The sequence below is a fragment of the Cottoperca gobio genome, chromosome 16, assembly GCF_900634415.1.
Source record: "Cottoperca gobio chromosome 16, fCotGob3.1, whole genome shotgun sequence".
In the NCBI taxonomy this organism is placed as follows: domain Eukaryota; kingdom Metazoa; phylum Chordata; class Actinopteri; order Perciformes; family Bovichtidae; genus Cottoperca; species Cottoperca gobio.
The window spans coordinates 9,456,242-9,477,783 of NC_041370.1; the positions used below are offsets into that span (position 1 = coordinate 9,456,242).

General features: G+C 43.0%; 1 protein-coding gene across 1 annotated transcript; it reads right to left on the reverse strand.

The window, feature by feature from the left end:
• Positions 1-5,250: 5,250 nt before the first annotated feature.
• On the reverse strand, positions 5,251-18,282 carry LOC115021019 (myocardin). The gene is made up of 16 exons (XM_029451132.1): positions 17,984-18,282; positions 16,872-17,020; positions 14,836-14,889; positions 13,089-13,144; positions 12,487-12,550; positions 11,654-11,779; positions 11,340-11,536; positions 11,048-11,188; positions 10,248-10,413; positions 9,956-10,130; positions 9,747-9,852; positions 9,015-9,599; positions 8,808-8,906; positions 8,523-8,660; positions 8,385-8,439; positions 5,251-8,300 (listed from the first exon to the last, which is right to left on the reverse strand). The coding sequence occupies exons 2-16, from the start codon at positions 16,924-16,926 to the stop codon at positions 7,879-7,881; spliced, it is 2,439 nt and encodes an 812-aa protein (XP_029306992.1). The 5' UTR covers positions 16,927-17,020; positions 17,984-18,282; the 3' UTR covers positions 5,251-7,878.
• Between the last annotated feature and the right edge of the window lie 3,260 nt (positions 18,283-21,542).

Here is a 21,542-nt window from a genome sequence, read left to right on the forward strand (position 1 = left end):
TTTAAACCCACAGGGTAAGGTGCTTCAACTGACTGTCAAGAAGCCTGGTTGGAGTTGTTGAGGCTCCTGCAATTGTGGCAAAGGTCAGCGAAAGCACCAGCACATCAGAAACATGTCTACCCGCCTGTTTTGTGACTCCACGGAGCCTAATGATGCCACATTGGGATAGCCTTGAAAATGAGTATCTTTTCTCCCTGCATCCTTTTTTCAACTAAAAAGAGGCAAACATCTGTGATACAGAAAGACTGTTCAGTCGAGCCTTGTTTTGGTGCTAATTAGTCCAATTAGCCTTCCCCATCTCACACAGTTTTAAACAAAGACAAGAAGCAGCTCTGCTCAGCTTAACCAGCCCTGCAGTTTGATGTGTGGTAGCGCTGGAAAGCTGCAGAAGCCTCTAGTTACAGACATAGACGCAGGCTACTTTAAACAGTTTCCGGGCATCCTTCCTTCACATGATAAAACTGCACCCTGCCATGTCTTTTGAAAATAGTCTTTCGATGTCCCCTTAGCAAGATTTTAGCAGAGAAACATGGCTTTGTGCAGTAGGAGTCAGACTGCAGTGAGGACGTAAAATTCCCACAGCCGTAGTTTCATGATAAGCAATGCCGAAGGGCAAGTTCCATATTGGTCGTGTGCACGGTGCGATAACGATTTCATGAGGAGGTGTAAATGAAGCAGTTAGATACAGTTGAACAGAGAACTACAAGGAAATTAGTTATTCTGAACATCAGAAGAATAATTAATCCTTCCTCAACAACAGTCTCTTTACAGAAGCAGTTTTTCATCTTGAATCAACCCCCATCTTCTCTCAATTATTTCTCTTTTATAAAATACAAATTATACAAATCACTTCAACTTCTAATGGGAGAGAGAGCAACAGGAGAGAACATTTGAATTTTTCAAATATTTCCTCCTTGAGGCAGAGCAGCAGCGATAATTCACCGGTTTCTGCAGCAGAAAACGAGATTTCTAGTGCGGTTTCACTGAATCCCCATGTTTTGTGCCTCAAGAGGACATGATACATTAAGATGTTTTTATTTTCTTTCTATAGACTTGAAGAAGCAGTCTGAGGGTCAATATAAAAAGTGCAACACTGTATTTACAAATGTCTTTTCTACACCGGCTGCTGAGATGAGGATGCATCTAAAACCTGTTGAGCTTTGTTTCTTTTGTTTTTTTCTGTTTTAATTATTGAAAGAAATAGTGTTTTAAAGTTAAATTTAGATTTTGGATTGTTGCAGAAAATGAGTTATGTGGCGAACAAACGTTTATGATACTTTTTGTTCAGTAAGATAATCAACAATAATAATAATACACAACAAATCAACACCATTTCTGAAGCTTAAGGGCTATGAACGAACTACGCCACGGTCGCATGACTTGTTAGCAACCACCTTCTTTTAAAGACACGTAAAACCTGCAAAATTCAAAATGTTATGTTGTCGAAAAAGTTGTTAAATTCTCTCAAGCTTGTGTTAACTGCATACACTGCTTCAGGCATCTAACCAAAAACCCAATGACTTCAAGTGCAAAAATGCTAACTCGTTTTTGGGTTTTCAGACTAATTCCTGCAGCACACCGTACGTTGTGATCACAGCTTGCCTTCAAGTGGCCAAAGAAATCCATTATTGCAGGTTAAGTAAGTACTTTATGGTATATTTACAGTATGTATGAGGCTGTGGACGGGCAGCCAGCAGAAGTTCAGGGCCTCACGCTCTTGGAGTCCTTCATTGAGTCTCTTATAAGCACACAGCTCACATAGTAAAGAGATTATTAAATGGATGTTATATCCCATGTACTGGTTGCTGTGGTGCCAAATGCCTTTTTCTGCCTCATACTGTAAACGTGATTCATGTTCGCTGTTGGCTAACTGACACACTGGCTACAGTAGCTGCTGAGAAATTAACATCCCTCTGCCTTCTCTCACATGGTTTATAATTGCGGAGCACACCTCTCAGAGGAGCGCCACAGAAATCGAACCATGGCGACCTTCTGCCAGTGATCAAAGCTTACCTCAACCAGCCCCCCGCCACCACCAGCCTCCCGCCCCAACCCCCGACCCAAGAGAGAGCCAGGAAGAGACAGGGAGCGATGGAGGGAGGGAGGGGATCCACACAAACCATCTCACGTCTCAGCAAGAGCTACCTGCTTTACATATGAAACATACCTTTCTCCCTTTAATTCCCATGAAATCGCGGAGGAAGCGGTTATTGCAAAAGGAGAGGAAGTGATGTGGAACGGCTAGAGGGGCCATTACAGAGAATCCCTCATTACAACCTGGTCACAGCTTTGGAGTATTACCCCTGTGAAAACACACTCTCACCCCTGGGTGGATGAGTCAAAGAGAATAGATTGTCTCATCTTATTTCTCCTTTGTGCCTGGTCTCTAGACAGGTATGGCAGGGTTAAACTTGTCAACATACGCAGCTTTAACTCGCTGTAGAACCAACAGACAGGCTGGTTTAGATCTCTCTGAGCTGTCTAAAGATGTTTCTGTTGTATCTTTATATTCCTGTCTTTGATTGGAATAGCCAGGGGATCACAACACATCTTGGTCTGTGATCAATCAATCAATTAATCAACCAACCCGCCTGCTTTTATAGAGGGTATCTCATTTGCAACAACAGTGTCTTAACCACTGAAGAAGACTATGAAGCCTCATGAGAAGAAAAGAAAAAAAAGGAGACTTCCTTAAGGCGTCTTCTTGCATTGCAGAGTGAGTTGCTTGGCAAGACATCAGAGAGGAAAAACATCCTGACTCATCCATCAGATGCATGTGGATCCATTTAGCCAAGTTTCTCCATTCATTAGGAGATGCAGTTTACAGTACAGGCAGTTAAGGAATATATTGAGAAATAATAAAATACATGGATTATAAAATACAGCAGCAACTAAACAAGTAAGAAAGCAGCTACATCATTTACCGAATGACGTATTAACTCTTTTTTAGCCATGGCTCTATGGATGACGTATCAGTGCAGTCAAACCGAAATATCTGTTTATAACTGTCCGATGGATTGTCATGAAATGTTCTACAGATGTTGACGGTGCCCAGAGGATGAAGCCCACTGACTTTGGTATCCGCTGACTTTTCCTCCAGCTCCACCATGAGAAACAGAATCCGGTTTATTAAGTTAAGTTTTCCCACACAAGGAATTTTCTTTGGTGTATTGGTGAATACCAATAAAACATAGTTAGAGTGAAGTCAAGTACTGTAAGGTTGATTTCTATGGTTTGAGTTAAACGGCTCAACAACTATTGGATGGATTTCCATCACATGTGGTTATCGTATTAAAGAATGACAAGTGTGTTGTTATTATAATGCATCTTTTACAACCATAAAATGAGGGTCTGCTGTTTTTCTTCTGAGGTCCATTTGATCACACCAGCGTTATATGCATGCTGAAGACTGTATTTATGCCTCACTGTGACCACAACACAACACTATGCATGCACCGTTACAGAAATCCCTTTAAAACAGAAGCCACTCAAATTCAATCTAGTTATAAAACACAAAACGATACCTTAAGCTGACACCATTAATACAATTGTATGTGTTATGACAGCCGTTGTAACGTTATCCAGCACATAGCCCAACCACCACTACACAACCATCACTACCAATGGAGTGGCACCACTGACGAGACCGGGTCAAACTGCATAAACCGCCGACGTGGCTTATTATTATTACCAATGGTCACAAATAAAACATACTGGACATGAGCTGGCAGGAATCTGTAGGCAGGAAAAACTCCCTCTGTATGCAGCTGATCTGACATGCAGTGTCAAAGAGATACGCAGCAGCTTGAATAAGTCGGGGAAAGCATGGTGATATGGCCTTAATAACACAGGGACATCACGCAGGGTGTTCAATCCCATTCTGTTTACTTCTTTCAATATGGCGCCTCGCCAGGTGAATTCAGCACAGTTTATGGTCATTTAATCCATAATGTTGTGACATATTTTCTGCATCGGTTAGCTTCTTTTTAACAGAGCAACAAATCGCTCCGTAACATGCCACACAGTCACAGCGCAGAAACGTATGTGTTAACTCCCGATTAACGTGCAGCAAGCTAACGTCCCTCTCTGACGCGCGAGCTTTAAGATGTGGAGGGATGAAACCCTCTTTTTAATGGTCACACATGCAGAGCACACAGCACCCATCCTAGTACCAGGAGTCTAGTACTAGGAGCAGTGGGAAGCTCATAGAACAGCGCCTGGGGAGCAATGGGAGTGAGGGGGGGAAGGGGGATGTCTGGCAGGGCAGGAGGTGAACTGGGACCTCTCCAAGTAGCAGTCACACTCCATTTTTTAGGTCTGTTCGGTGACAACAACCCTACGGCTCACAGTCCAAGCCCCTACTGACTGAGCCACTGCCACTTAAACAACCAATCAAGAGACAATTATTTATATATTAATATTAATTCATCTTGTTGGCTTCACTTTTAAGCAAACGTCTGATTAAAAATTATTGTTTTTTTAATTAGAGGAAATGTCAACAGGGTGTTTTGTGGGAGCTCGAGCGCCCCCTTGCCGCCACAAGCTACAAGTAAAGGGTTCAAATGTGGCCTCTAGTGGGCGATTTCAGGGAGGATGAGGGCTGTGCCATCCCTCAAAATGCATCCCCCTCTTCTATAGAAGAGAGAGTGCAGGGGTTGTTTACTTGAATATGTCTGTCTAGTCTGCCCGATTGATCCTTTATGTGACTGAGGATTTTGTAAGTTAGAATCAATAGCCCGACCCCTGTTAAAAAATGAACAAATCATTTACATAATTATATTTAATTAAGTGGAGGATCAACACACCTAAACTCAGTTGAGCCACCTTTTCCTATCCTGGGACACCCGTTATGGTAAATGTCCTTCAATGTAATAAAATTGGACAGGATATGAGCATATGTAATAATATACTGTATAATAGTAATATGTTTATTGTTGGTGTGACGTAAGTCTTTACATGAGGTATTTCATTTGATGTCCTTTGCCTGATGGTGATCACTGAGTTCATAGATTATCCATAGTTTTATTTCTCCACATTACAATACTGTGTCATTATGAAGATTAACCATCAAGCCATATGGATGTTAGTGCTGCTTCATGGATGTTTAAGCAGCATATTGGTGCAAATTAATATTTAATTTATTATCAATATTTGATAAGACATCATTAGGGAAACTTTCCTGTAAAATATATCAGTTATATGAGTTTTTTTTCTTCATGAAACAATCCACTTGTTAATCCCGTCAACGGGTCCTATTACAGCAATAAACAAAAAAGAAAGAGGAACCAAATAGAAAATCTATTAAGACTTTAATTTTCTTAATGCTTTTAGATACATTTTTGGACAGTAGTTGATATCTTTTGCATGAATAAGTTACATAATAAATAAAAGCAAACACATTTAATTAGCTCCCACCTTTTCACAATGAGGCATTTATAGCAGCAGAAGTGGCCAACAGAGTCTCGGTTACCTGAAAGTGTTTCCATTTGACGTCTGTCCTAACCAGCTTCAAATCAGGACAGTTTCAAACAGAAGCATTTAACCTCGGCTTTTAGTCAAACCTGTGGAACCATCTCAGGGGTGTTCCAGGAAACTCTGCACCAGTTTTCGGAAATTAAATAAGAAACAAGGAAAACACTGGTGTGGGCCCTAAAGCATTGGAAGTCACAGGAGGTAGCATCTTACTCTCCTGCCAATCAATTTCTTTTCATCATTATTTTTATTTTTTTTAAATCATGCAGCAGGCAATGTTTATTGATCACCATGATTATCATAGCCATCCCTCCACATTCAACCGCATTGTTCATAGTCGCTGTAGTGAAAGCTGTACAATAATTGCTTCAACATAAAACTGTGTGTTGAAGGTTTGCCGATGCACAGATATCTTCTTCTGATAATTTACCGAGGCTGTCTTGCTTAGTAAGACACCGGTTGATCATCAGAACAAGGAACTGACCGGCAGCAACACTGAAACATTTGCATACAAAAAACATGACATGATGACCTCAGATCTGCCAGTTTATGTGCCCTTTACACAAATTATATTGCACGCAGCACTTAACTTTTATTTTAACAATACTTTGGAGACTGAGGAGAGAAATAAAGTGGTATTTCAGAAGGATGTCTAGTTAGTTATAAAATTATACAAATGTTCTATATCTGAATGAGCCAATCAGAGCCCTTCTAAATGATTGATGGGACACGCAGCCAATTAAGGGCAGAATACAAGTTCATGTACCGGTAGATGAGATCTTGTATCTAAATTACATTTATCTGGTACGGCAGAGGTTAATGGCAGTTAACTTCCATCAGATTCTTTTTTCAATGTCATTATGTTAAGTGGAGTTGAAAATGGACATCATAACTCACTGAAAGTGTATTATGCAAACAAATAATGTGCCCATTTCTGCATGACCAGTAAATCATGCAGAATATAAAAGCAAGATTTCTGTCAACATTAAGAAAATGTGCAGCATTTACTGCATCAGCTTCGACTGACGAGCTCACCTCTGGTCAAGTTACATTACTCTCCAAACATATTATTTAATTCTACAGTGCATTTTCTCTTAATATAAATGGTCGTTTTGTATAATGAAAAGTACAGCAAAGATTTAACAATGTCAAATAATACACGTGTGGAATTAATATTTAATAATTTACAGTAAGTGAACAGGTGTGGCCGTGCTGTTGGGTTATAAATTGTGCTAAATCGAGCTTTTCTAGTGGCAGGGTAAGCACTGTGCAGCGGGCCAGACACGGTTGGGGGTTAATCAGGGAACAAAATGACCACCTGTTTTTATAAAGCGATGAGGAAAATCTGATTGGAGCATTTGTATGGGCACTATTTTTGGGGTGGTTGCCTGATTGCGCTCCTTGAGAACGGTGACTAGAACAAGGTAATGTAGCCGTCCTGATGATTACACTGGATAACTACACTGCAGTTACTGCCCACTGGCAATGAATCTACAATGAAATGTCTGGTCTGAAATACGGACACAGAAAGCCACAGCTTTTTTTTCTTCTTCCACATGTATCCTCTCACAGTTCAATCATACCACACACTCAAACAGGCACACTTAATTGTAAGCAAACAGATAACTATAAGTGCATTTGGCATTGAAATGTACATGGAAGCAGTTGGGTGTTGACACGTACAAAAACAGAAGCAGCCTTGTGTGCTCAGTCACACACAGTCAGACATATTGAACACACACATACTCAACACACAAGCTTTCGTACACACCTGCACGTACACACGAGCACACACACACACTGCTTGTTTGCAGCTTCTGCCAGCTTGCTCCCTCTGCATGCCGACTGTGTGTCTGGCACCGGGGTTAAGGTCTGGAGCCACACACAAGCTGTGTGCTCTGTCTGGCTTTTACACACTCTAAATGGGCTTTATGAATGGCTAGGACTCAATGACTGAGTCAACACCAGGGGCCACACTCGACCCAATCCGACGACAGGTTTTGGAGATAAGTCAGAAACAACATTCTCCCAGCGCAGCTAGGAAGCATGTTTAAATTAATATGCCACCAGGTTTTCTTTTGTTTTGCACTGCAAACATTGTGCTGTGGAGTGTGTCAATCCACAGATGTGTTGCTTGTTTGCCATTTCTGGCTGAGCGCAAGTGCTTTTAAACAGCGCTCTGCAGTGTCTACGTGTGTGCGTGTGTTTGTGCTCTCTTTCCCCCATCAAAGCCATGTTTAATCTGTTTGCTGCAATGAATCCAGCTCTCGACATTGCGTGGAGCCATTGACTCTGACAGCCTTTCAATGATGGTGGCTATTCACAATGTTGTGCCCTCAGTGGGATGCATGTTTGTCCCATTCATGACCTACGATACATTCAAAACAGATATGCGCACACAAATCCTCACCACTGCTCTATCATTAGATCCAACACTCGACTGACATTCAGATCTGAATCCAGACTGAAGTCTGACTCAACAAAAGGCGCTGTCGGGGGAGTAAGAGGGCGTAGGCCAGACGTCAGTGTTTCAAGCCAGTCAGCAGCGTCAAACGATGTCGGTGCCCGTCGTTTCCGTGACTTCCCAGTGGACGGCAGAGGGGAAGTGCAAATGGTAGGTGGGGGAGGAGCTGGGATCACCTGGCTGGGGTTTATTACAGCAGGAGATGGAGGGAGCTCCAGCAAGAGAGAGGAGCAAAGAGGTGAGGGCAGGAAGCTGTCATCCTTGTGCTGCTGGGAGGCCTGGGACTGATCAGCTTGAGGAGGAGGCGGCGAAGGGCCGGTGACCGAGTGGGCAGGGGATTTATGATCGCAGACATTCACGGAGCCTGGAAGAGAGGTAATACAAAGAATTAGACACTGAAAGAAATATGAGTTTAAGTTGTATTCTTTATTAATTGCGGGATACTTACCAACACAAGTCAGGGGCTCATCCAGAATGTCATCTATGGACTGCCGAGGGTCCATCTGTGGCCAAAAGAAAACACTTAAATCCCACTGTGCAAAAGGAAGTCTTGGTGATCTCCTCCTGCTCATCTACATACTCTAACCTGTGCTTTCTGGATAGCCTCCTGTAGTTCTTCCTCCAAGCTGCGAACACCGGGCAAGGTCTGAACTGGACTCGCTGTAATCTGCACTGGCAGCTCAAAATCCTGGCCAATCACATCACACGGTTGGCAGCAAAACACCTGATTAGAAAGCAGGGGTAAATTAGTTGACAGCTGGGTGATGGAAATATGCTCACATGTTTGACCAGTTTTCCAGATTGAAGGTTATGTAGCGTGCCCTTGAAAAGCGATTATCCAAGATGTGTGTGTGTATTGATTTGTGTTTACCTGTGTAAACAATACTTCGGTCTGTTCGTCTGTTTCTGGCTTCCCTCTGGAGCATCCAGGATCCTGTTGCAGGAACGGATGAAGGGATCCTCCACAAGACTGTTCGAGATAATAAACAACAACATGAATGATTCTGGGAAAGCAGTCATCCTGTTATTTCCCATCTCATCATGGATAGACCAAAGATCCAAGCCTGTCTTTGCTCACCTCATTGCCGGTGTTAGTGAAGCGGTCCCTGGGCCTGCTCCGTAACCTCTCCCTCATCTCCAGCTCCACACTCAGCTCCTGCTGCTGTTGCTGCTGCTGCTCGTTCTCAGTTCTCCAGGGAGTCCCACACTGCAGGGGCGAGGAGGACGACATGGGTAGACTGGGACTCGGAGTTCCTGAGGCGGTGCTGGCAGGAGCCAGGAAGACAGCGTTGGAAAGACACTGTTCACCCGCCAAACTGACTGACGCAGCATTCGAGAAACCATTCGACGCGTTGTTCAGAATTTCAGTTTGAGCGTCACTGAGAATCCCACTAGGAACTCCTCTGTCCGGGATGTACATCTGCTGGTTCGGGCTGCTGCAGGGGGAGTCTCGTCCAGAGCTGGAGCTTGAGCCGGGGCTCTGGCTGGGTGGCAGCGTAGGGCAAGGGGTAAGGGGTTCCATGCTGGTACCCAGCTGGCAGAGGGGAGCAGGGGTGGGGCAAGAGTGGGGAATCTGGAACGGGCGGAGACGCTGCAACAGAGCCGGCTTGGTGCCGGAGACGGGGAGGCCGCGCTTACGCAGCTGCTGCCGCAACTCTGACACCTAGAGATAAGGAGAAGGTGGAGGTGGAGGGGCAAAGGACACTTAAGAGTTTGTCTTCACCATTCATTGTAAATATCACCATTATTTCAGTGCTTTCATGCTTTTCTTACAGTCAGATCAACGAGATTTGCAGGGAGAGGCTCAGGCTTGGAGGCAGGGGTTGCGTCTGTAGGGGTGTGGTTTGTTGTGGCGGAGAACAGGTTGGGGATTTAGGGGCATCGCTCCAGAGGACTTCACAAGATTATTGAGATCACTGGAGGAATGACAGAAGCATTACCTCACCCAAATATCCAAAAAGCAGAGTTTGCTACATTTGGATTTCCTGACACTGTATCAACATCAATGTGTTTGCATACCTTGGCACAACAGTGAGCTGTTGTGGTTGTAGCTGTTGCTGCTGTTGTTTTTGTTGTTGTTGCTGCTGGTTCTGGAGGATTTGCAGCTGGAGGAAGACCTGCTGTTGTTTCAGGAGATGGGAGTAGGCTGGGTCTAAAGACTGGGAAGGAGTAGGGCTTTTCTGTTTGGCTCCTCCTGGAAATAAACAATTGTTTAAGCTAAAGTCATAAACTGCCACAAGAACAAGCCTTGATTGGACAAATTAAAATAACTTTTCAATAAATGCAGGAAAGTAAAGCATTATGTTGCTACCTCCAGTCCCAGACCATCCTCTCTGGTCTGGAGGAATGTACTGGTGATATTTGAGTTTCCTCATTTTGGGTTTGGTGTCCCGCATTTTCCGTGGACGGGGAAGATGGTTGAAGTTGAGGGAGGGGGGCAGGGAGGCGGAGCAGGTGGGGCTGGGAGGCTGAGCTGTCTGCAAAGACACACATTACCCACAATTCAGCTGTAACCATACTGTGCTTCTATAATTTGAAGAGTAGCGATTATAATATATCTCAGAGAAAATGTCAAGGCGTTTCACGTTGTCTGACGGCGTTTTCCCCATGTCAAGGTTAAACTCTTACATGACATGTACAAATGCCTCACAAATCTCCAGATGACAGCATGTGCTGGTTCTGACATGCAGCCATGCTGCTTGTGTGTGAATGCGTTAACCTACAGGGCAAATACTGAGCTCTCCAGAAGTGCAAATTGACAGTAATGAATGCAGAGCAGCATACAGCAGCGCATTGTGTTTGACAAAACAGACGAGTGACCATCCTGTTAGGATGAAGACCTCAACAATACTTTCATCTTTTATGCTGGATGCCTCCTGCGACTACATGTCACCATAGCAAGCACGTATAAGAACATACACAATGTAGTTTTTTTTATAGGTGAAAATGTCATATTACCAAAAATGTTTGCTTGCTTTGACGTTATAATTTGTGATGAAAGTATTCCAATCATTAAAACGCACCTTATGAAATTGAAATGAGACTCAAAATGAAAGTCACAGTAATGGGGTCTTTATGAGACAGCATTAGCATGCACTAACCCCACTTTACCTTTGGCAGCAGGGGTGTGGTCTGAGAGGCCAGATACATCCCACTTGATCTCCCAGTTGTTGCCATGGAGTTTGATTCACAAAGTGTTACACTCATAGGTTGTCTGATGCCCTCGGTTGCCGGGAGCAACGCCAAACCTGACTGAGGGCAGAATATCAGAGTTGACATATGAGACTATTTAAAAACCCATGAGTCTGTTAATATTCACTTTAATGTTTTTATCAGATCTTATTGGTAGAAATGAATTTCTCAGTCTTCCTTGTTAAATCTTAATCTCGTGTCGTTTCCTCACCTGAGCATGACCAGGGCTGCGGTTAAGGGGCGGGCCCACAGCTGAGAAGTCACTCAGTAATTGGTCACCTGAGAGCCGTGGCAATGAAGAAAAGGCTGGTGATTGATGAACGCCATGTTGCTCAGTAGGCGAGGAGGAGGGGCAGGATGAAATGTCATCTTCGAAGACATCAGCGGACAGCGGGAAAGAGGCAGGGCCTGAGGAAATGAAAAGTGAAAGGAGGTAAGGTCAAAAGAGGAGGAGAGGAGATTGGGTAGGGGAGAAAAAAACTTTCTTCTGTGTGTGCCGGTGCATGTGGATGTGTGTTGACTCACGGTTCTCCAGGGGCAGTGTGTGTTCGTGCTGTTGATTCACAGGCCCTGGCGGACATTGGATCCTCTCAGTGAGGTCCTGCGTCTGGCGAGCCTTCTTCTGCCTCTGGGCCCCACACACAGTCCTCTCTGCGGGGTGGACGGAGAAATGGTGCAGATAAGTGGAGAGATGGGGAGACAGATGGGAGATCAGCAGAAAGAGAGGAAATTGGAGAGAGAGAGAGAGAGAGAGAGAAGCAACAGGATTTCAGAACATATGTGGTGTGAGCATGGCACAACAGTGTTGCCACAGGCAGTCAATCCAAATTCAAACTAGCAGAGGCATCAAAAAATAGCAAACACTCCTGTCCATAGGGAGATGTATTCCCTTGGATATGAACACTCACACAAACACATTCACACAACATTTTTAAAAGGGCAGAAAAGAAAATCAGATAGTTTGAAAAGCCTGATATTATCATAATAGTCTTTTCATATTAAACAGAAGGTTAGAGGATGTAGAGAAGAGAAGGAAAGAGAAAGATGTCAGTAAACAATGACTGATCCCTGGATGGGTGGTGAGTTTATCATGCGCTGTCAATCATTGATATGTTTGCAGGCTGCTTAAAATGCAGAGTTACAGTGTACAACAAGGTCACATAGCTATTTAGCTGACAGCTGATTAAACAAGGAGCCAGATTTACACACTTCATTTCCTCACACTGTACAACAGGGAGCAGATATGATAAAATACAGACATAAAGGAAGAGAGTGAGGGGGAAATATGTCACTATGCACTTTGTTGGGAGCACACAGGGTAAAGGAGGATAGAAACATTACTGTATGCAGGGCATCACCTTGTGCAGTTTCAGTTTTCAGACCACTAGGGGGCAACTTCTGAGCGGCACCATCAGTTAGACGCTGCAACAGGAAACAGCAGGTCAAACCAACAGCCAGGGCCCACAGATTACATTGCAGTTCATTCAGGGGTAAGTTAAATAAGACTGTACTTCAATGCCAATGTAGCCTAATAAAATGAACACCAGTGTTACCCCCAGAACATTTGCAAGGCCTTTGAAGGAACACTTGGATCCTGTGCGACAAAGATTCACCACTGAAACCAGTGCAAATGAGTTCCTTTAAGAAGACCATTAGCCCATTCAGTAGTGGGGGAAACACAGACATACTGGTGCACTTTATCATTTCTTACAATTCATGTTAATACATTTTTTATGAGCTTACAGCTATATGCAAGTAAGACGGGTTCAACTGTGGCCTCATTCTGTTGTATTAAATAACGTCAACTATACAAATGAATAGAAATGAATAAAAACACATGTGGTGGGGAAAATGTCTTTACATGGCAACTTTGTTCTTACTGAATCAAAATCAGTATTTGATCTAAAAGTGTGGAAATGTCATGCTGTTGGATATTGTAGAGAAACTGGATGCTACTCACCAGAGCTTCACTCTGGTCTTTCTCTGCCTTTTTAGCGGGGCAAGTAGATTTCAACCCTATACAAACAGACAAGATGTGGTTATATGATGAAATGGCGAAGCAACAGATGGTTGGTATTTTTAGAGGATTCTAGCATAGTAGAGGCGAATGTCAGGTTTTTTCAGCCTTCACTTATCCCTCCAAGTTACAGCATGGAGCATTCGAGGTGCTCTTTTGTGCTGGCAGGCACCAGAATGTGCAGTGCTTGGTGTGAAACCTGCTTCAGCCTCACACATTGGAGGAACTGGCGCAAGGTACACAGCCCGTCTACAAAACCCCTGAGATTGTTTATGTACGTCTATACTAAAATAGTCTGTATTGCATTTTCTGTACAGATCTGGATGAATTAATGTGTATTTGATCCTTATAGCACAATTTATTTACACCATTATCTTCAGATAGTGCATGATATTTAGAGCGTATTGATATTACTGCATATACTCAGGGAGTAAACCAGTTGAAGGGCCACAGGGCCCATTGTTGATCTCATGCTTTCAAAATATGGCTCGGATTAGTTTAAAACATTTACAAGAATGGTGTGATTAATGTGGTTTTCCGACAGGAGGGTCGTTATGTACGGCACAGATAGGGAAACTAGGCACAATACTCCAATGTTTAATTCTGCTGTTTTATACTATTTTAATTCTGCTATTTTATTTCTTCTATTTTAATTCTGCTATTTTAATTCTGCTATTTCTATAATGGTACTTCAGACTCATTTACATCAACACTGTGATTATTGTACTGTAAATGCTCTTATTCTGTGCTTGTACTAATTGTTATGTTTTTGCTGTGAAGCACTTTGGGTTGCAATTCTTGTATGAAAGGTGCTATACAAATAAAGCTCATTATTATTATTATTATTATTATTATTATTATTATTATTATTATACATTTATACTTGTATCCATTGGAAAAATCCTTGCATGCTATCTGTATTTCAAAAATGACTATCTTGTATATTTTTGGTAAGCATCCTCAATGTTTCCACGGATTCATATTGAACATTTTCATTTATCCTGAATTCAATGTTATTCTAATTGTATCCCTGTTATTAACATTGTTTGGTTAATGCTGAAACTACCCAACTAAATATGCAGTATAACTTGGCAGCATGAACTTCTAGGCTCAAGCACAATCCGATAATGTCACGGGGTGGTGTAAAGGGGAGAACCCAAACGCAGTACACAGGACGAGAGTGTTAACGAGAAGAGAGCTTTATTAAACAAAGCCTAAAAATACAAAAAGGTAAAAAGTAAAACTGAAAGAACAAACCAGGATGGAAACGATGGCACGAGGGGGGAACGTAGGAGCCACAAGACCAAACACATCAGGTAACATAGTCAACGAAGTGACAAGGATCAATTGAGACAGACAGGTATATACACACAGACACTAATCACAAGAACGGGACACAGCTGGAGGAGGCAGGCAAAGACACAAGGGCAGGGTGATTGGACACAGGAGGATCAAATCAGGGCAAACAATCACAGAAGGAGGGAAAACACAAAGACAGGAAGTAAACTAGACATGACACAAAGGGGAGTGAACCTTTCAACATTAACATTAAGAACATGACAGATTATTTATAGCATATAATTAAACACAAAGATTTAGACTCCAAAAATCAAATCAAAGGAGAGTAAAAGTGTGTCAATATAGTAAAGTGACCAATCCATCACAATGTAAATGATACACACAGACTAACCAGAATCTGCATTGATTTCACTTTGTCTTCGGTTCTGAATCCTCAACTGCAGGACTGAAAGACAAGAACAGAGATTGAGCTGCTGTGTTAAAAAGGTTTAAAATAAAGATGAAATGTTACGAGTTACACTGATGGTACACCAAGTTAGTTTGATTTGAAGGACAAATGATCCGATGTAGAAAGGTAAGAGTTGAGCAATGCAAACGATCGCCGTTAAATGATACGGCCTTGTAACTTATATCAACCCAACGACTTTGCAGATCTTATAGATTATATATCTTCTTGCGTGCCTGCACACATCTACACACATTAGCATTCAGTACACTTACAAACATGTGAAGCTGGGTAGGGCTACATGTCGGTGAGTTTTGAGAGACCTGGCGAGGGGAGGGGGACTGGGGGGGGGGGGTCTGATGGCAGTGACTATTTATCTCTCAGTATGTCTATTTTTGTTGGTCCCATCCCCCCTTCAGCTGTCCCGCTCTCTCTACAAGCCTCTCATACATCCCCTCCTCCTCACGTCATCCTCATTTGTGTCTTCCTGCCTCTCTGACAACTCAAAACAACAGTTTAACGTTTTAAAAATCTGTATTAAAGCAGATTAACACGCTGTGCTCTGTTGTCTTAACAAGTTAGGGAAGCAGGGTTTATCACTCTGGAGTTTCTCTTTATCTTCAGTGTGCGTATGTGTGTGTAACTACATTGTTTTTCCTTTACCTCGATAATACTATAACACGGCTTAGGGCCGCAGGTCGGATTCGAACCCCGGCCACTCTACCTTGTGAACTCGTGGGGTCCCATTTTTACGTATTTTAACTGGAGGCGTAATACAAGTCTTGAACTCTATTCAATCACATTACTTAACATACATTGCAGAACATGGTGGATCCCAGACTGGGGGTCAGTCCTCATTAAATTATTTATTAACAGGACCTCTTCCTAAAAATCATCCCAATTAAACAATCTTGTGAACTAGATTTTGTTTTAAGGTTGGGAGCCATTTTTTAGCATAAGGATTATCACATGTTCTAAACATTGACCCTAAACATTTACCATAGGCTTACTTTTGTGACATGAACATTTTGCATTGGAAACAATTCATGTCAATGGTAGTGAAGAACAGATACAATTAAACAATCAATATCAACTCAATCAATCTGTAACGTATCCTACAATGGCTGACAAAAGCCAAAGTTTTTCCTCAAAGGATTAACATCAGTTTGATGTAGCGGCAGTCTTTATAGTCGAGCAGAGACTCTGCTATGTACATACATGATGTCAAACAGAGCAGCTGCCCTGAGGAATCACATTTTCCAGCAGGTGTTTGTACACCTAGGGGACTGCGTCTATGTCATTTCCCCGCCTCTCTATTTTACCAGCCGTTAACGACAGCTGCCTGGGAACACAACAGCAGCCGTTACAACTTGTAGGGAAACTTGAATTATGCAGTTATTTAATGCTGTTTGTCACAGAATGCCGGTTGTCTCCTGAAAGTTGTAATCAGTGGAGTAATACATTGCATTAGTAAAACTCAGTAATATCATTTTGAATAAATTTCAGCTATTGTTTGATTATTTCTTCCCTCAAGATCCTGAGAATCTGTGATATGATATCATCATCTTAGACCCAGGATCTTTTTTTACAAACTTTATTTTTGATTGTTGTTATTTAGAAATGAAATCTGTATATTAAGAGAGATTTAGAAGATTTTAATAAATAGGACTTTCCTGGTAAAGGCCCATTGACCATCCATGTGTATCAACAAACCAACGTATGTCGTGGTTAAAGTGTCACACAGTAGCATGTAAAGATCTTTAGCCTCAGGCTCAGCTGTCAGTCAGTGTGTATCAAGCACTTAATACATTCACCACTATCAATACCAATACTCTATTGATGACATGCCTGACCCAAACACTTCACCTGTACATATTGATATGAATGTTGCCAATCATATCCAATATGTAAAGCAATTGTTGTTGGGAAAATAAATCTTTCTCTCCTTTAATTGGCGCGAGTTGGGACTGTAGGATCCTCACCTGAGCGGAACTTGTTCCGGATGAAAAGCGACCTCTCGGAGGCCAATAGTGTCATGGTGGAGGGGAGGGAGGGGGGAGTAGAGGGAGAGAGAGGAAATTCCTGGTGTCGCTCTACCAGGAGGAATGGACCCCTCTCCTTCTGTCTCTCACTGGTGCAGGGAAGCAGAGGAAGCAGGGGGAGTGAGAGAGACAGATGCTTGTTAATCCACTGATAGACACAAACCGATATTGATAGAGGCACACAAAGCACAGCGGAGAAAGATGGAGGGGGAAATAGAGACGCAAAGCCTCTCAGACCTACAGGCAGACTGAACACTGCGGTGAGCTGCTCTGGCAACAGCAGGCCTCCCTATAGACAGCCTGTCATAATCACACAGAGAGTCACAGAGGCCCACCCACAGAGACAGAACTAACGATACAGAGAATTAAACAGACAAGGAGGCTTTTACAGAGACAGAGCGAGGAAGAGGAGAGTGACGGAGACAGAAGCCCCAGCAGATACTCAGACGTCAGGGCCGATTGTGACGGACAAACACCTACACCATCGCACAACACACTTACACTGTGACAGCAGGACCGCAAATGTGTCATGCACTGAAAGAAGTGGAGCTGCCTCTCAAATAGAGAGAGCTGGGAATCTACATAAGCTGCATTAGTGCACACACACAACCTATTAACAATATTGATTTGAGCTGGCCAGCCACAGAACACCCAAAGGAAGCCTGTTTGAGGGGAATGGACAAACACACACACACACACACACACACACACACACACACACACACACACACACACACACACACACACACACACACACACACACACACACAAACACAAACACACACACTGTGGAATAGCTGAGGTTATGCATACTAAATCACCACAGTGCTCTTCCTATTCCCAATCCCATAAACACACACACACACACCTCACTTATTTACAATATGAGTCCAAAAAGAAGGCCACTCACTCATTAATGCAATCAAATAACCAGCAATTGATTTAGATTTCTTGTTTGGCGCAGGCATTTCTTCACAGTAGGGCATTGAGCCACAAGAAGGCACTGAAAACACTGAGAGAATAAAAGCAAGAGAATGAAAGAGAATACTTACAGGAAAAGAGAGAATTGAGTCCCTCGGGGGAAATTGGAGTGGATTTAAGATTAAATTGAGAGAGGTGCGAGATGGAGGAAGAGAGAGAAAGAGAGAACTTCGTAGTGCATTTAATGACGATTTCTTTCTTTCATGTTCTTTTCATATCCTTTTCTTTTCTTTTCGCCCCTTTTCCACACTTCTTTTCTTTCCCCTAAAGGTGAAGTGCAAAGAGAAAAAAAGGATCAGTGGTTCCTTCGTCCCCCTGCGATAGAAACTCACCCTCTCTACCTCTGCCACACTCTCTCTGCCCCCTCTTCCCATCCGCCCCAAAGCATCCTGGATCCTTGGTGCCAACTGTGAGCGACTGTCAAACTTTCCCCCTCCCCCTCCATGGCCTCGTCTCCCCCCCTCCCCTCCTGTATAGCAGCCATTCACTCCCCACTGACATCTGCTGACTGATTGATTTAAGAGCATATTCAAAGACAATAAGCACTTTTATGTTTGTTTGTTTGTTTGTTTGTTTGTTTGTTTGTTTGTTTGTACATGACTTCGACAAAAATTAGACTCACTGGTGAAGTTAGTGCAGTTCCTTAATGTTAGAAGCAGATTTGCCACATAATGTGATGGATAGAAAAGTGAAGGCAGGATAAAGAGACGGTTTATTACAAGGCAGTGAGAAAAGCCCGGGAGTGTTTTGGACTCACATCAAATCATGTACTGCAGCAGCTCTACAGGCTCATATGCTCCTGTCAAGAAACCTTTGGGTCACCCTCATAAAGTGATTTAGCACTGTTTGCGTGTAAGTATACCTGTGTGTGTGCTGTGTGTGTGAGTGTGTGACACCACTGAGAGTCACAGGTCAGTAAGTCAGTGTCAGCATATACTTTACAGTATGTATCAGCGCTGCTGCCGAGCAAAATCACCCGAGTTTAACCTCAAGCTTCCAAAGCAACTTAGGTGAACATGTAGGAGAGTGTTTGCCAGTGTGTGCACGCTCTCTACATGTGTGTGTATGTGTGTGTGTGAGTGTGCATGTGCATGTGCCTTAGGGCTGCAGAGGGGGAAAAGTGGGGGAAGTGAGGTCGTAGCTGGAGCACCTGTTCTGACGATTTGACAGACAGGCCGGTGTGTGCTGGTTCAGCAGGTCGTAGAGAGGGGGAGACCGAGAGGGGAGGTAGAGAGGGTGAGGGTGAGGAGACAGCAAACGTTGGAGAGGAAGGGAGGGCCCAACAGTGGGGGAAGTCTTTACTAAGGGGACAGGAAGAGACCTGGTGCCGATGCAGGGAAACAGAGGGGGGCGGGGGGGGGGGAGAGATTGCTGCCATTTTATCTGATGTGGAAAGAAAGATGTGGAGATCCACTAATCGGAGAACATGTAACAGGAATAGAAACGCATGGGCTAAACTAATGGAACACAAAATTAATACATGGTTATAGACGGACGGCTCTTTCAGGTGCCATTTACACAGCACGTCTGCTTTTTGTTCGTCATTATAGAATCTCACCTTTGACAGATTTTCCTCTCATGCCCTGTAAATGCATTTCTCACTCACACACACACACACACACACACACACACACACACACACACACACACACACACACACACACACACACATATATATATAAACACTGACTGCACTGACAGCATGGCACATTATTGAGGAAAAGGTGATGTAATTGCTTATTCCTCTGGTTCGCCTATACAGCCACACCCTCTCGTCTACAGTCTCGTCTCCCCTCTCTGATTAACACCTGTTACCCTCCTTCTCTCTCTCTCTCTCTCTCTCTCTCTCTCTCTCTCTCTCTCTCTCTCTCTCTCTCTCTCTCCCTGCCTCACACGTTCTCCCTTACACACACTCACACAGCATCCATAGTGTTAATCCTGCACTGTGTCTGCTGAGCAAAGAGGCTTGCAAGCTGTTAACCTTTCCCTTGTGAAATATCATATTTCTGTTTAATTCTGGACTCATCTTGTATGTACAGGGCCCTGCCTTCACATGCAACACACAGGTTAACAAGCATCATAGAGCTTGGAATAAAATTATATTCATGGCCGAGTTCATAGTTATGTCGAACCTTCACTGCTGAAACTGCAGAGTTTGAATGTAGATCCAGCTCTCCCCAGGCTCACTGTCTTCTGCCTTTCACCCTGGTATAAGTATCCCTCCACCATTTGAGAGAGCTGAGAGACAGCATAGGGAATGAGCCAGTACATGCAACACATCATAAGTGTGAGTGTGCCCTCACATGGCTGAACTGTGCAATGACATAAAAAAAAGAAATCCATCCGCGGTGAGTTTAGCTTTCCATCATTTTGGCTCTTAGTGGCAATAATGGGACATCTGTGATGCAACAGAGCAGATATACAACAAACATATCAAAGTGGTGAATGTATCAAAGAGAGTAAAAAGCTGAAACATTCCAGTCTAACACACTTCATTACGTCTGCTGCCTCTCCCTGGTCGTTCATCACCAGGGCGCTTCTCGTCCCTCTCTTCCTCTCCTCTCTTCCTCTACTTTTATCACTTCAATCAGTTGGCCATGTGCCACTCTGAAGCCCTGCTGCCCGTTCCACTTCACGCAACACACACACACGCGTGCACACACACACACACACACACACACACACAAAGACCAATTTCAAACACACACAGACCACTGTCCGCACCCTGTCCATCATCCATCTGTCTGTCAGGCACTGCACTTTGAAGCTGTGTGCAATCTGGACACCTACCGACCTTACACACACACACACACACACACACACACACACACACACACACAAACAAACACACTCTACTGTACTGTTCACACACATTTCCAGCTGGACTGCTGAACTCACGCACTCATCCGGTTGCGTATTCATCATCATCATGCCCTGAGGACCTTGAGGGCTCAGCGATGTAACAGCCCAGTGGTGTCAATTAGAGGACCTGAATCTGTTTTGTGTTACTGACAGAACAGCATTGATTTAATGGGCGAAACCTCTGAGTGACCTTAACAATATGAACTTAGCACTTAAATGAGCTTCTAGAACAAGAAGGCTAGGCCCTATCTTTTATAGAATAGATGACATGATAAAAAACTGTACTTCTATAATATATCAACTTACAGAATATAGCGATACAGTTCATTTAGAATCCGGTTGATTTATTGGCAAAAATAACCATTTAGAAAATGTTTATACTTTGGTGAATACACTGAGAATCTTCTAATTATAGTTGCATAATTATGTTTATACATCATGTAGAGACAAGATGAGAAAAACAATTGAAAGTGCAGATGTTGAGCTTTCACTCTTTACGTCGGTAGACAAACTATTGAAGGAAACTGTTGGTATACACTTGGGATAAAATAATTACATGTAAATAGACTGTAATATAGTTGAACTCTGCTGTATTTGTGTGCATGAAAGTAAAGCAATATTTAACCTTTATTTATAACCTTGAATTAGACGAATAATCCCATTTTTATAGAAGTCTGTCTCGTTTTTCTTGTACAGTACTTTTGGTTTCTAGCATCTTTATACTTCATTAAAGTGACAAAATGATAAATTAGACTTCTTGCTGAGTTT